This window comes from Enoplosus armatus, chromosome 3 (genome assembly GCF_043641665.1).
Source record: "Enoplosus armatus isolate fEnoArm2 chromosome 3, fEnoArm2.hap1, whole genome shotgun sequence".
Classification (NCBI taxonomy): domain Eukaryota; kingdom Metazoa; phylum Chordata; class Actinopteri; order Centrarchiformes; family Enoplosidae; genus Enoplosus; species Enoplosus armatus.
Genome location: NC_092182.1, coordinates 13515308 through 13530191, shown reverse-complemented (window position 1 = coordinate 13530191; position 14884 = coordinate 13515308). Strand labels below are relative to the sequence as shown.

General features: G+C 41.6%; 1 protein-coding gene across 2 annotated transcripts in view; it reads left to right on the top strand.

The window, feature by feature from the left end:
* Positions 1 to 5811: 5811 nt before the first annotated feature.
* Positions 5812 to 14884, top strand: part of srgap3 (SLIT-ROBO Rho GTPase activating protein 3) — a 51690-nt gene continuing 42617 nt past the window's right edge. For both annotated transcript variants that reach the window (XM_070903522.1, XM_070903523.1), the window contains exon 1: positions 5812 to 5875. In XM_070903522.1, the coding sequence (XP_070759623.1) occupies positions 5812 to 5875 (64 nt within the window). The remainder of the gene's footprint in view (positions 5876 to 14884) is intronic.

The window sequence follows — 14884 nt, the reverse complement described above, 5'->3', positions numbered from 1 at the left end:
TTCAAAACAGCGTAGCCAAATATTAATTTCTCCAGGCATCTTAGACAGAGTCCTTTACAGTCACCTATAATCTCCTTTCATGATTTATCATTCGTGATTAATGAAGTGTACGTAGAGAGTGGCAATAAGAATAACTGTCTTCTACTCTGTGTCACATTTCCTTGTGTGATTAATTGAACCTCTGGACAGTGAAACTAACAGCTTTAACTTCATGTGACTGCTGAAGATAATTATCTTTTAGCATTTTTTTTATCTGCAGGACTAGCTTGTCACAGCTTGTTTCATGTCTCTCCACACTGCATACAGTATGTTTGTTGAAGATGTTTTGTTGTTTTCCTAACTTTTTGTTTAAGGTCAACTTCATTCTTTCCTACTGATTAGTAAGTGTGAAGTCTGAGAGACGAGTGGGCGTGTGTTCGTGTCAGGGAACGAGAAGTCCTGCACAACAGATGGCCGGTGTTGCACAGTCAGTACAGTCAGGCACTCCAAAAACTTTTGCCAACTTAATGATCTTATAAACTCATTAGCAATGGCAACTTTTTGCATGATGCATACATTTATTCCCTCTGCAAAAAGAATAAGCAACGAGCAGCTGACAGTGAAAAGAGTAGAAAAGTAGTGCCAGTCGAGATTTGCTGCTTTGACAGAAGATCAAACAGACACAACCTCTTGATCTGTGTGTAGCTCAGGTGTTATTCATGCAGGTAGAGCTGCTGAGACGCTTCCATCCTCACATGAAACTCAATCCCCCCCATTGATTGATTGATTGTAAATCAGCATCAGGGTTAGTTAACACGTATCAAAGCCTATGATAGATAGTTGTCTTGCTTTGCAATCAGAGCCTCTGTAGCCTTTGACTAAAAATATATCAGTGAACACAACCTGAAATCAACTTCATGTTTGCCGAGAGATATGTGATGGGAACCATAAAAACATTTGAGGCCATTTTATGAAGCTGCAAATACATTTAACAGCATGTGACAGACAGCTGACATCAGCAGGGCAGATGGTTTCTTGATAACAAACCAAAGAGCAGTCGTTTATTGTATTTCTGCCTAGTTTATTACATTTATAATTAACCCATAGTTTCTAAATTACAAGGAAATGGAAGAAATTGTACTTCCAAATTCAGACACGTGTAATTTTTTTATTATACTTTTTATGCCATATTTTACTTTTTTAATTATCTAATAGTTTATATTTCTGTAATTATACAGGACAAGTATTGTGGCAAGTATGGATTTACACAGGGACAGATGCTGCAAGACAGTGTTGGAGGCCCATCCATAACACGTCTGCAGTAACCTACCACCACAAACTGTTACATTATTATTACAATATTTCATAAACTTTAAGAATGACAGAGCTGCCTGCAACTGACTGACTTTTCAGGCAGGTTGTTCTGAAAAACCTTATCTGCTGATCACAATCTACTCCTTTCACTAACAGCACATTTATGTATGTATGGGACGTGTTCTGCAAAGTTTTCCTTACTCATAGATTAAGCTGGAATTATGTCACATGAAACATTGTAAACACGATGAAAATGCACTCTGAATCTGAGGTAAAAAGACTGAACCAGAAGGATGTACACCTTTTACTTCATGCTTGTTGAATCCACATTGAACATTATTATTATCGTAACAAATCCATCATACAGTTTGTTAAAGGTATTCATACAATATGTTGATTCCAAAACACACCAAACTTTGATGTTGAGTTGATGTAGAAAGCAGCTGAAAGCTGTTGGACCTGGACTCAACAAAACATGGGCAAAAAAACAGTGCAGAAAAGTAACACACCTGCACTCACACTTTCTACACGTCAACATTTACTGCAGATTATTTACTTAAGGATCAGTCCTGCATGTCTGGCAGTCCTGAAGATTCAAAGCGGGGAAACCTGTTACATCACACGCTGCCTGTTTGAAGATTTCCGCAGGGCATAGATGTTTTTTATTAAAAGAGGTGCAGTTATGAGTGATATGAGATCCACACATGTCCACACAGGAAGAAGGAAAATATTAAAAAGAAGCAGCCTTAAAGGCTTTTCTGCCGTCTTCTTTTCCAGAGTTTTCATAATCACCATGAAAGTAAGTTTCACAAATTACATTTTTTTGTCAACACTGTGTGAACTATTCTCTAGACATGTTCAGATAAAAATATACTGGCGATAAGAGCATGTGTTAATGTGAAGAAGCATCACTTTGTTTATGGGCCCACATTGTCTCTTTGGTTTGACATTCAATACAAGTGAGTAATCTGAAGTATTAGGAGGCGGTTTACAGAAGGACGACGTGGTGACCGAGTGGTCCAAGATGCCTGTAACCGTGACAACCCTGGTTTGGGTCCCCTGGCGACCTCTGTTTTCTGTCGGTTTCTACTGTCAAATTATCCAATCAATGTCAAAGAAATGATCTTTAACATTTTTACCCCCCTCGCGTTTTCAAATGCACGTAACTCTATTAAAATAAACACACTACATCTCTCAGTTCATGACTTTTCCTAAAATGGTTCTATCAAAAATCAATTAAGCAATGAAATATCTGACTAATTAAATCTGATAAATTAATTGTAATTAAAAATATAAACTTCCATTGACAATCTTTGTTCCATTTGTTGCTGTGCGGAAAAGACTAATATCTCTATTCATTTACAGATTCACTGAGAGATTTTTAGCTGCCAAAAACTATTTATGTGCCTCAACACTAATAAATTATCATCAGTTGCAGCATTCAGGCCCAGACTTTAACCCAGGGTGGCATTTCTTCACATGTTGGCTACGGAGGCTAGAGCAGTTCCCACTCTTGTTCTATAGAAAGGAACAGTAAAAGGATCTCACAATGGATCTTTGTGCCATAAAAACAGTGAAGTCATAGTTTCCCAGGCCTCCCCCTGAGATGCCTGATGAGAGAGGTATAAGGGTGAGCAGCAGAGGGATGGTGGGAGGGATGAAGGGACCACAGAAAGGTTACCTCTGCTGACTTCTCTGTGGTAAACACAAACAAAGGCAGAATCCACCCCTGCTGTCACTCTCAGCCCTCCGGCAGGCCGCCCTGTCACAGCCGGTGAAGTGTCTGCTCACTCATGGCTTCACTCCTCAGACGCGTAGGTGATACATAAGGCCTGACAAACAACTTAGACTCACCACCACCGGAGCTGCAAAGACACAAGAGACGGCGTGATGTAGTGAGACACATAGCACGGGAGGACCCCTTTCTCGGTCTGTCTCTCATATCCAGACTCACTGAACACACTGCCAGAGGCCATTTAAAATTCCTGAGGGACTTTTACTCCTGTGAAGAGGGCTGTGCATGCTGTGTTCAATGACCAGAAAATATGTTTGGACATCACAAGGCCAGCAAAGAATTCAAACCTGATTTCTTATGTCGTCACTGGTGGGGAAGCAGGAGGGCGCCTACGTTTGTGTGAACGGATATTCATGGGGTGAGAGAAGTAATGTAGACCTCTTCCTCATCTCTGTAATCGTTCAATTAGACCCTCTAAGGGTGAATTGCTAATTGTTCCACCTCATTTGTGCCATACAATATCTCCATATCATATTACATTGTCTTTTAAGTTGGTGTTGCTAGCTGCAGACTAACACGAGGCTCTGGCTCACAGTGATGTGTCTTACATCGATTTGTCCTACACATGAAAGTCATTTTGTCAGCTATATCCTGAAAACCATTCATGTCCTCGCCATATAAAACTCAGAATCACTTGCTTGTTGTAACAAACCTCAGACATGTTAAAATTATATAGCACAGTCAAAGTCTAAGGACACAGGCTTTGCATATACATGGTTTATAATGGTGTTATTAATGGTTAATACATCACTAACTAATGCTTTATTATAGATCAATTATAGTTTACATTTTTTGGGGTTGCCATGTTGTGAAAAATCCCTTTGGCAGGTGTTTCCTTTCTTTTCGGTAATAAAGCAGTTATATATGTTGATAATCTGTTAATAAATGCTTATTGGTTTAAGCCATCAGGTCTGCAGTTACAAATGTTAGTAAGACAATGAGGGTCATGACTTTCTCATGTTCTAATAAACCGTCTGCAGCCATTAGTGATAACCTATAAACATCTTGTAAAGTGGTGCAATTTTTTGTTTAAATTTTTCATAAAAGAAAAAAAAGCTTTTTACCTGTTTTTTCAAATGTGGCAAAGCGTAGATCTAAAATCTGCTCCCACCTGTCAGCGTGAAATACACACACAGAGGCCTGCGTGCTACAGATGGAAATGGCTTCTACAGTGTGGCAGTTTGCAGATTTTACTCACGTCATTGTGAGTCAACAGCCTGTTACCTCCTCAACTGAGAATAGAGAAGGTGACAGGTGACAAGCCGAGTCCCATGGACTGTTAAAAACACAGTGAAGCACCCAGATGACGGTATCTGTCAGGAAACACTCTCAGCCCCCGTCACTACTCTGCTTTGAAAAGCTGCTCTTCTTCATGATATGAATTCAAATATTGTTTTTTTTTTCACATAAGAAACACATGACTCCCATCGCATAGGCACAGGAAGTTTGAAGGTTAGCTTTCCTTTCCCTCAATATTTTAAGCACATTGTGATCATGGATTATTATGCATGTGTTCTTGGTTCTGCTCAGACATATCTCACTTTCAGTAGCTTGGAACAGTTTGTACAATGAGACGTTTTTATCCCCTTTGTTTCATGTATTCTTCCCTCACGTGTCTTATCTTTTATATGCTTACATGGCTAAACTGATGACATTCTTGCTGCAACATTCATGTTTAATTGTCAGCACCAAGAGGTGTGTGTGCAACAAGGGCATGGTGTACGGTTAGTGTACCTGGTGTGTGTGTGTGTGTGTGTGTGTGTCACGCCTTAGCCGTTTCACCAGCAGGCCTCTCACTTCACAAAGTCTCAGCTCTGGGCGTGTGATGCAGCAGCATGTCAGAGAGGATCCCTCACAAGCCTCTGCTGAGCTGTGCCACATCTCCTAAACAGTAGCCAGGGATGAAAGTGTGGGGTTTCCATGGCAATGGAAGAGGGAGGAGGTGGGGGGGGTGGGGGGGGGGGTCATTGTGAGGTGAGGTTTATTTTTTACTTTGGAAAAATGAACATGATTGTTATCAAAATGTGAACAGCAGGTAGTGACATGGTTGTGTGAACAGAGAGGGTGGCCATAGTGCATTTCAATTGCATCTGTGTCTGTGTGTGTGTGTGTGTGTGTGTTTGAGAGAGAGAGAGAGTGAGAGTGAGGGGGGGGGGGGGGGGGGGGTGACAATATGAGGAGGCTCACGTGACGATCTTTTAAATTCCTGTTTCCCTGCAGCGCAATTTGTCAGTACGAATGGTGTCTGCCTGCCTCGCTGCTCGTACGCGCATGTCTGTTCGTTTTGGGCACAGAAGGCACACTCGGACTCGGCTGCCTGAAACCTCCAAGCGTCGCTCCGCTCCCTTCATCATGTTGTTATTATAGTTTAGTGCTCGCTTGCGTCTTTTGTGTTTTTTCTTTTCCTGCTGAAGCCTGAAGAGTTGACTGGTACCGGGGGAGGAGGACTCGGTTCCTCTGTTCAGCCAGAGTCAAAAAAAAAAAACCCAGCAGAAAAAAGCAGAGACATTGGTTGTATTACTGCACTGATTTCTGAGGTGATTTGAAGTGTCGGACTGCAGGAATACAACACATTTAAGCAGTTTGTTCTCCTCAATGCACGGCCACTAGAGAAGAAAGAAAAAAACGGAGGAAAGCGCTGCAACGTTACAAGTCGGGGATCATCCACAAAGACCCGAGAGACTCCTCGACTTGCAGGGTCTCACCCCAAAACCCGAAGAACGATGTCATCTACGAAATTCAAGAAGGATAAGGAGATCATAGCGGATTATGAGACCCAAGTGAAAGGTGCGGTGTGAATCTGGTGTCTGTGTCCGCTCTCTGTGTGTGCATTGTCTCTGCAGAGTCTGTCCGTCGACTCTCTGCCTGACCAGCAGCCTGTGTATCAGCCTCCTGCATGTTTTTGCGTTTTCTTGTTATGCATGTAATATAATGCAATAAAACCTCTACAAGGTCAGCCTATTCTATAGTGTTAAAACAGAGAGCGCTGGCAGATGACAGGTAAACCGTGACAGTCAGTCCAATGACGAGACTCAGAGTGCGAGGAGCGAACCTTGGTTTTTATTCTCATGATTTTTTCTCTCCCTCTCTCTCTCGTGTGCAGAGGTTTTCTTTCACTAATTCAACAACAGCAACAATTTAGATTTGTCATTTGTCACAGTGTGGTTTGGATCCAGGTCATGCAGCTTTGTTGCTGGGTGAAATGATCCCTGTGTAGAAGCCAGTTCAGGATGGAGGACTGGATGTATTATCGCACCTCATTCTTTCACATTTTGGGGCCTGAATGTGGCTTAGTGTGGTCAGAGATGTTGGATCAGATGTTTTAGGAGTAGATTTAATCAAGTACACATTATTTGACATATTCTGTGTCTTTATGATGGCTCCCGATGTCAAGGTGGCTTCAGCTTTAATCCACAGAAGCTGATCACACTCTGCTCACGTTTTGCCTTTGGTTCATTGTCAGCGATTGGCTGCTCTCACCTGGCAACATGGATCAAACACTCTGTGGCTTAATGTCAACCATTGACTCCTTTCCCACACACCACAGCCCCTTTACCTGTAATATGATTTTACTTGCTGAATATTTCAGAATCCCAATTATCTCAAATCTGAGGGTAGATCATGAAGATGATTTGAAACTAAAAACGTCTTATTAGTGAATGATGAAGCTGTGGATACAGTGCTTGCTGGGATGCCTGTGGATGTTTATCTCAGCGTTATGTTGGACACAACTTGACTGTAAAGGTTACGGATTCAGACTTTTGCTCACCATTTAATCCTGCTTTATCCAAGTATAGAGAATTGAGTCCATGCAGCAAGCTTGGAAACGCAGGCCACCCAAATAAACAATCACAGGATACTTAAAGTGACAGTTTATTCTGCCGCGTCGTGTAAAAATGAACAGACAAACAGAGTAGACTGGTTATGAGCAGACGTTTCCCTAAGTGGATCATGGGTTCAGTTTCAAGGCCCTCGGACCCATTACTAGCACTCTGACTCTCTGTGGTTTCACTAATGTTACGCCTCAGGGGCTTTGGCTCATCATCCCCGGAGTCATGTACCGGTCCAGACCTCTTGGATGCTCCGAGTGTGAGCAGTTGTAGGATTGATCCACAGACACATTTCCTCTTTGTGTGTCAGCTGCTGGGTCTGACTGATTCTTACCTCTTAGACTCTCTCTGCCTCTGTGACCTCTGTTTTGTCTTGTGGCATGTGATGGTCATTCAGAAAATTGCTGTGAAGATGTCTTGTTTCTGCCTTATCAATGCTCATCTTCTTCTGCTGCTTTCCACTTTACTGGAGGCCATTTTTTTGGTAATCCAGGCATCAATTATTCAGCTTAGATCCAACGGTGTCATGGGAGAATTGCTCTTGTTTCATAGAGCCAGGCCCTCTCTTCCCCCTTCTTTGCATTAGACGGGGCCCTTGAACTGTGTGAAGAGGAAGGATGTTAATTTATGGAGAAGGCTGCTCGTTTCTCATTCACAGCTGGTGTGTTGCATTGCCTGCAGACACAGAGGGCCCTGCTCCTGACAATCCACCACCTTCACAACAATGGCAGTGTTATGAGTTGAAGCAGGCAGTGAGCGAAGCGTAATGAAATTCAGATTGGAAATTGCACCTGTCTTACTCTGAGTTATTGCTTTATGGTTTAATGTGTACATGGCAGAAGGGGCCAAATCATCAGTGTGTCATTGGTTAGGTCATAACAAGATCGCACGGTTGCTTTATTATGTACGAGGGCTGATAAAGAAACAATCACTTGGTTTCAGCAGTTTAACAACAAAGACGAAACGCTGCCAGTACCTTTTGCTATGGCTAAATTAAATATTGGGTTTGCTTAGATGCAATGGCTGCAGGTGTGGAAGCACATCATAATATACAAATGTAATTCCTCTGTTACAGCGTGACAAACAACTCTGCTAAAATCTTAACCCACGGCCATTAATGAATTCTTGACGACCCTCGAGGCTGGCTGCCAAAGCTGATGTCTCTGAAGGACCTTGGGAGATGGTGTTCACTTTATTCAAGCTGTTCAGCTGGCAGATCCTGCATTAGCATGTCAATAGAGAGGGTTTGTACTCTGAGCAGAGACTGACTGAGGAGCTTGGACTCTATTTTGTAGCTAACCACCGTGTGCTTGCTGGACCGCAGCTCTGCCTCCTCCTGTTTGCCAGTTTTATAGGCAGCTTGTGAAGCGTCTCTCTCGGGCTCAGCCATCAGCTGTTTGACATTTACACTCGACGTTCTGATAATCTGAAAATATGTCTTCAGCTTAAACTCATACGTCCACATCAGGAAGAACCAAACCTCAAGTCTTTGTTACAAACAAAACTGCATGCTTTTAAAAGTCCAGCGGTCCTAAGTTAACTAGCTGGCATAACAGAGGAATAGAGGATGAGACACACTGGTAGCGGTAGAGAGACGATACAGTACATGTACAGGACAAAGCTTTGAAACCAAACCTGAACACTTAAATGACTCTAGTAAATGTAAAGACATGAGTGCACCCAGGCTACACTGCATCGTCTTCAGTTTTATTAAATTGGTCTTGTGTTTACATCTTTTTCTTGTGCAGTACTTTGACTTGAGGGACAGCAGGTTGCCTGTTCTGTTGGCTGTGTTCCCTGAATCCCCCTCGGCAATGAATTACTGAGTCATTGTACTTGGAGTGCAGCACAATTTTACCCCACACTCATTGTTTGGCATACTGGACCCTTATTAATAGTATTTTTCCAGCAGTGTTTTGCAGATATAAATCAGCGTAATCATTGCTCTACCCTGTTGGCTTAGTTATGATAGCTTATGTTCAAAGCCACATATGTGACTTATTTTTTGTTTAAAACCATTTTGCTGTGAGTGCCCTTTACATAGAGTTCATGGCCTGTCATTTCCTAACCGTAACCGTCTAATTCAGGCGTGGCCACACCAGTCATTACTCACATAGACACCAATACACCCACACACACACAGACAGGCATACAGATAGATGGAATTGTGTTTGAGAGGAGGTCCAGTTTTGATGTGATGAAAATTGCACCATACTTGATTCGTTTTTTTTTTCTTGTTTTTATTCCAGGCTGCAAACAACTGCTCTGATCAGGGGAATTAATGCAGGCAACTGCTCATGGAAATGTTTCAATGTACACATTCATGTTCACCCATGCCAACCACAAAACATACACACAAACACACACTATCAAGGTGAAACTGAAAAGGAAGCGTTGTTTTTACACCTCTGGTTTCAGGTTTCTTTTTATTGTTCGCTGCTAGTCTCTGCTGATTCCTTTCTATCAGACCAAATGCGAACAAGTTTAACCTCCCCAGCAGACCTAATAAAAACCTGGAGGTAATTTGATCAACATAAATTTCTCACAGGACTGTAGTGCAAACCTAAGCATCTTATTCACAAATTAAAAGCATGTTTTGTGCCATTACAGTATATAGTACGAGATCACACACACCTTTTTATGTCCAGTGAAAATACACACGCCAGTCATCAGCTTGCAGTATGTACAGTAACAGCAGCACTTCTCATTGCTTATATCAAAATAAAACTACAGTATGTCTTGTGTGATATAATGATTCTTCTAATGACCCTAAAATGTGTTGTTGGTTTGGTTATATGGTGATGAGAATTATGTGAGACACTAGGTGTGTCTCTGTTTGTTGTTGCTCCAGGCTACAGGCAGCTCTGCTGAGGGAGATAAATGTTGCAGGCGGTTCACGGTTCATGGTGTTTTTGTTGTTTTTTAGCAAACAATCATTACTGAATACAGCCTGTGGTCTCTTTGCACCCTGAAATACCTACAGCTAGTGATGTCAACTCAGGTTTATTACTAGTACTGAATGTGTTGCTCAGTCGATGCTGGAAATGTGTCTCAACATCAGAGCTTGTTACCATCATGGTGTGATTTGGTTAGTTAGCTATTAAATCCCTGCTGGGCGGTACGAATCTGGCTGTGTAGAAACTGGACATGTTGGGAGTTGAAGAAATGGTCGCACTGACTCACCGGCTGAGGATCCTCCAGCTGCCGTGTGCTTGTTTGGCAAACCTGCTGCTAACTGAGAGAACATTTGCAAAGAAAAAAATAATCTACTTGCTCTTTAGGCAGAATAATCTTTAGTGGGACAGCTTGTTTATTCTCGCGGTCCAATAAATTCTGGGCTTCATTCAGGGATGGTTTATTTGTGTGGCGTGGCAGTGACTACTCAAACAAACAGGCAGCTCACGTTGCTCTGTTGCTGACTCAGTTAAGATTGCACAATTTTATTCTATTAATATACAGAAAAATCTCAAAGGAAAGTACATTTTATTACATATTATTTTGGAAAATATGCTTCTTCACTTTCTTGCTAAGAGTTAGATGATAACATTGATACAACTCTCATGAGTGTACGCTGAGTATGAAGCTACCTCCAACAGCTTAGCTTAGCATAAAGATTAGAAACGGGGGGAAGCGGCTAGCCTTGCTTACTGCTTACCATCACCTTTTCACTAATTAACACATTATTAGGCATTTGAGACATAATCACCCTTTCATGCAACGGGTGATCTGCCAGGCATAGATTATTATTTAACACAGTCTCAGAATAGTTGTTTTGCTTCGTGTGCTGGCATTTATGAAGTAGACAAAGGTCCATTTAAACAGGAAAAACAGGTTCATTTCATTCTTGGTTATTTGGTGCCAGTAAGCACGTGATTTCACTTCTCATTTCATTTAGTTGTCTATGATGAAAGAATTTTAATCAGCGCTGTCTGGAGAAGTGCAGTTTTCAAACACCATGATTGTATCTCAAGTCCAGTAATGCGCATCTGTTTGCTGGGGGACTAAAACATAATTGCATGGCTGTTACACTTAAATTTACCATAACTGAATGAATGGATGCTTTTTGATATAAAAACACATTTGCTTAACCAAAAATAGCAAAAATAATTCTTTAACACAAGTAAGGGAAGTCTAAAAAGTTCTCTTAAAGATGTGTTTTGGCTTGAGCTGAGAAGACACACATAAGATTCAACATGATAAGTAACTTTATAAACTGGCATGATGTAAGTAAATAGTTTCAGTGTGCTCTGTGTATATTAGAAAGAAAGACTGTCTTGATAAGTTCTGAAACTTTGACATGAGTTAAATTTCTTTCTCTATTTATAGGTGGTTAACAAGGATTCAACAAAAGTGTTATAGAACGTTTTGTATCTCAAAACACTTACTGAGAGAGGAAGACAATAAAGCTTGACAATGTAACAGAGACAATAAAGCTTGACAATGTAACAGAGGTGAGTCACTGGAAGTTCAGTTGCCACCATTATTTCAGAGCACAAATTCAAAATGGAGAAAAAAGAGCAGATGTTACTCTTCGAAAATTGAGAAAAACAAAAAATGACCGGAAATTATGCCACTATCTGGCTTTATTACCCAACAGGTATCCATGGTGAGATGCAACAATAGTTGATACAAGAAAAAATAAATAAAAAACACACTTCCTGCTGAGAGACAGTAACCTTAGAAACAGAGGAAAGAGGGCAGTTACGCAAAAATAACTCCACAGTGAGAGTTTGACAAAGTCACTATTTGAAGTAATTAGTTAAGTTCTTGTAGTATAGGCTTGGGAACTGCTAGATTAACTTTATTATGTTCCAATGAAGCACACGTCCCACTATAGACTTTAGATGATTAAAGAGTGCACCTATTTGCAGCTCACAATTCCCTCTCACCCTCTACTGACGGTAGAAATAGAATCATATGTGGCACAGGCTCATTAGTCGTCAGGAGCACAAAACTGTGGCATTTTGTTATATCTGTTTTAATGAATTGTGTACTGTAGTGCTGCAACTAATGATTATTTTAGTATTTGTATATTTAGTAGTATATATTTAGTATTAATTTGATATTTTTCTTGAGTAATCGATAGTGTGGCCTGCAAAATGTAAAATAGTGAAAAATGCCCATCACAATTTCCTTAAAGCCGAAGGTGGTGTCTTTTAAATTGCTTGTTTTGTTTGACCAACAGTCCGAAACCCAAAGATACTTTAGTTTATTGTCACATAAGACAAAGAATAGCTGCCAATCCTCACAATAGAGAAGCTGTAACTAGGTATGGTTTTGCATTTTTTATTGAAATACAGTTTACTGTAATTGCATTATATGGTGTCTCTAGAACGTGCACCAAAATAACTGAACTTCTGAACCTGAAACCTTCAGAAAATAAGGGGCTTCTTTGGTAGTGACTCACCAGACGGTGTACTAAAGGCAAAAAAGTGTCTCTCTTCTGTTTCTCTGAGTCTTTTTTCAACTGAACTCTACTCTCAGTTTTGCCTACTTTGAGCGGGTGCAGAGCGTCCTTGTGTTGATCTTGGTTCAATGTAGCTGTTCTTTCAGAGGCCCACACACTCTGCTTTTAAAAGAAATTGAATCATTGAAAGCTTCCGGTGCTTTTCTAAATACCATATGCAGTGGGAGCATTTTATTTTAATCCGATGCAATCAGTGTTCAGAAGGAAATACTCAAATTAGTTTTACTGCTTTGATCAGATGCCGCTCCGCAGTGGTTACTTTATCAGCTTCACAGACACATTTGTAGGATGTCTCAGTTCATACATCCGCACGTGCCTCCTCACTCAATGCTGCCACCTATCCACATCCATCACAGACCACCTCTCCTCCAATAAGCTGCTCCCCAGGGACTGGTGCACGCCCGTGTTGCCATGGAGACACCTCTTAGCCTGGTCCTGCAGAGCTGGATCCAGCATACAGCAATGAAGGACACTTAGACTCTGAAAGGGCGTGTTTCCGGCTTAGCTTGTGCTCGGGCTTCCCTGAAGCATCGGACTCGTATAACGCGCTGACGAGATGACGATACTGACAGAAGAGAGGAAATCAATGTCAGAGAGCGGTGAGGAAGTCTGGGATGACTTTCATCTCCTTTGCATTGTGAAGCAGAGCGACAATTGATTGTTAATGTTTATTTTATTGTCATCAGGAGTTGAGTATTTTCCTTCAAAGCAGCGTGGTTTAAGGTTTATTACAGTTTTGAGGGGGCTTGAATTTATCACCAAGCTTATCATCACAGATTGTTTTAGATAACAAGAAGTTAGTGGAAAAATAATGCACAAGAAAAGCTCATTTGATAAACATTTTTACAGTCTTGATTTCTAGATTGACAGAAGATCCAGTGGAAAATCCAATAAACCGGCAGATAATTAGGAGGGAGCATTAAGAGTGAGGGACGGCCCCGAGACTGACAGCTGACATCTTGCTGTGGGACGCTCCATCGCTTCACCTCTGCTCCAGCCATTGATTGGCCTCAGCCTGTTGTCTTATCTTTTGAGTACATGTGCTGCAGCAGTCTGGGCTAATGAGGGAACCGGCGAGATAGAGACAGACAGAGGAGAACCTGCGCTGACATCAGGAGCATGCCCTCGTGAATCCAAAATTACATTAGGGGATTATAAAAAAAAAGAACAGAGTGGGAGGATTAGTTCAACGACTGGAACTTGTATTATGAGACTCGGTACGAAGGACAGAGAGAGTGAATTAAGGTCTGGATAAGGGTCGTGTTTGTCTCTGCGTCTGCTCCTCATGTGAGTTTGGCTCTGCAGTGTAGAGCCCAGATACTGCAGAGCTGAGTTGGGGATTAGGTTAGTGAAATTTGGCTCGCAGTTGCTTTTGTCTGGTGTGTGTGTGTGTGTGTCTACATATTATGTGTGTGTGTGTCTTATTGCATGGTGATGCGAATGCCCAAGGACATTATTTTCAAAGTGTATAATACCTTCTGAGGCTGGTTATGATTTATAATTTATCCCCATTACACGGAGACATGTAGTTCTCTTCCTTCACACTCACTGCACCAACATCCAGTGTTGTAAAAAGAGACACCAAGTGGAGTCTGTGCTTCTTTTTGATTCATTGAAACACTTGTATGCCAATCATGGCTGTAATTGTCTGTAGAGAAGGCAAACCCCCACTATATGTGAGATAATACTGTAGTTTTATTATCCTGCAGTGATATGATCCATCCCTCCTGCTCCTCCTCGGCCTGCCTGCTGCCCAGTCGCAGCCCGGCTTCTCCTGCTGCCCTCAGGACGCTCTGCAGAAAATCCCTCTCATTCACTGTGCTCCTATTTTATCTCAACTTCATTGCGTCAAGGCGTCACATGGCTCTCTTAAACAGCCGACTTGCAGTAAAATGCTGCACCAGTACATCCCCCAGGTGTCCTGGATTGGCTTCAGGAGGGGGAGCAGGTTTTACTTTTATAAGATAATAAGTAACGTCTTGTTCTCAGCCCATAAATGTGTCCATATCCTGCTAGGAATACTTAAGAGGCAATGATGCCTTAAGTTCTGAAGAAATGTCAAAAGTCCTTTTTAGTGTGGATCAGTTTTACCTGTTTGCATCTGTTAGGAGAGTTGCTGACAATGTTTTGCACTGAGCTGCATTTTGCCTGAGGGAGACTAAGAATAAAACATTATATTGAGGTCTGTTGCGAGTTCTGGTCTGAGGACCTTCGCCCCAAAATGTTTGGATCAACAAACGCACACCAGTTTAGAAATGTGGCTGTAAAATGTTTGTAGTTTTGTGCTTTCATAAAACACCCTGAAATCAGAATTGGATCGATATAGGTCCAATAACATTTGAAAAGTATAGAAGAACTGCCAGTAAATTATTTTCATGTCATTCAAGTGTACAGCGGAGGAAGTGAGCCGGCTCAGGCAGAGGAAGTCTCTAACATGGATGCTCTCGACAGGCTGTACTGTGCGTGCCCTGTGGACCTCCAATACACAAAAGCCTGTGG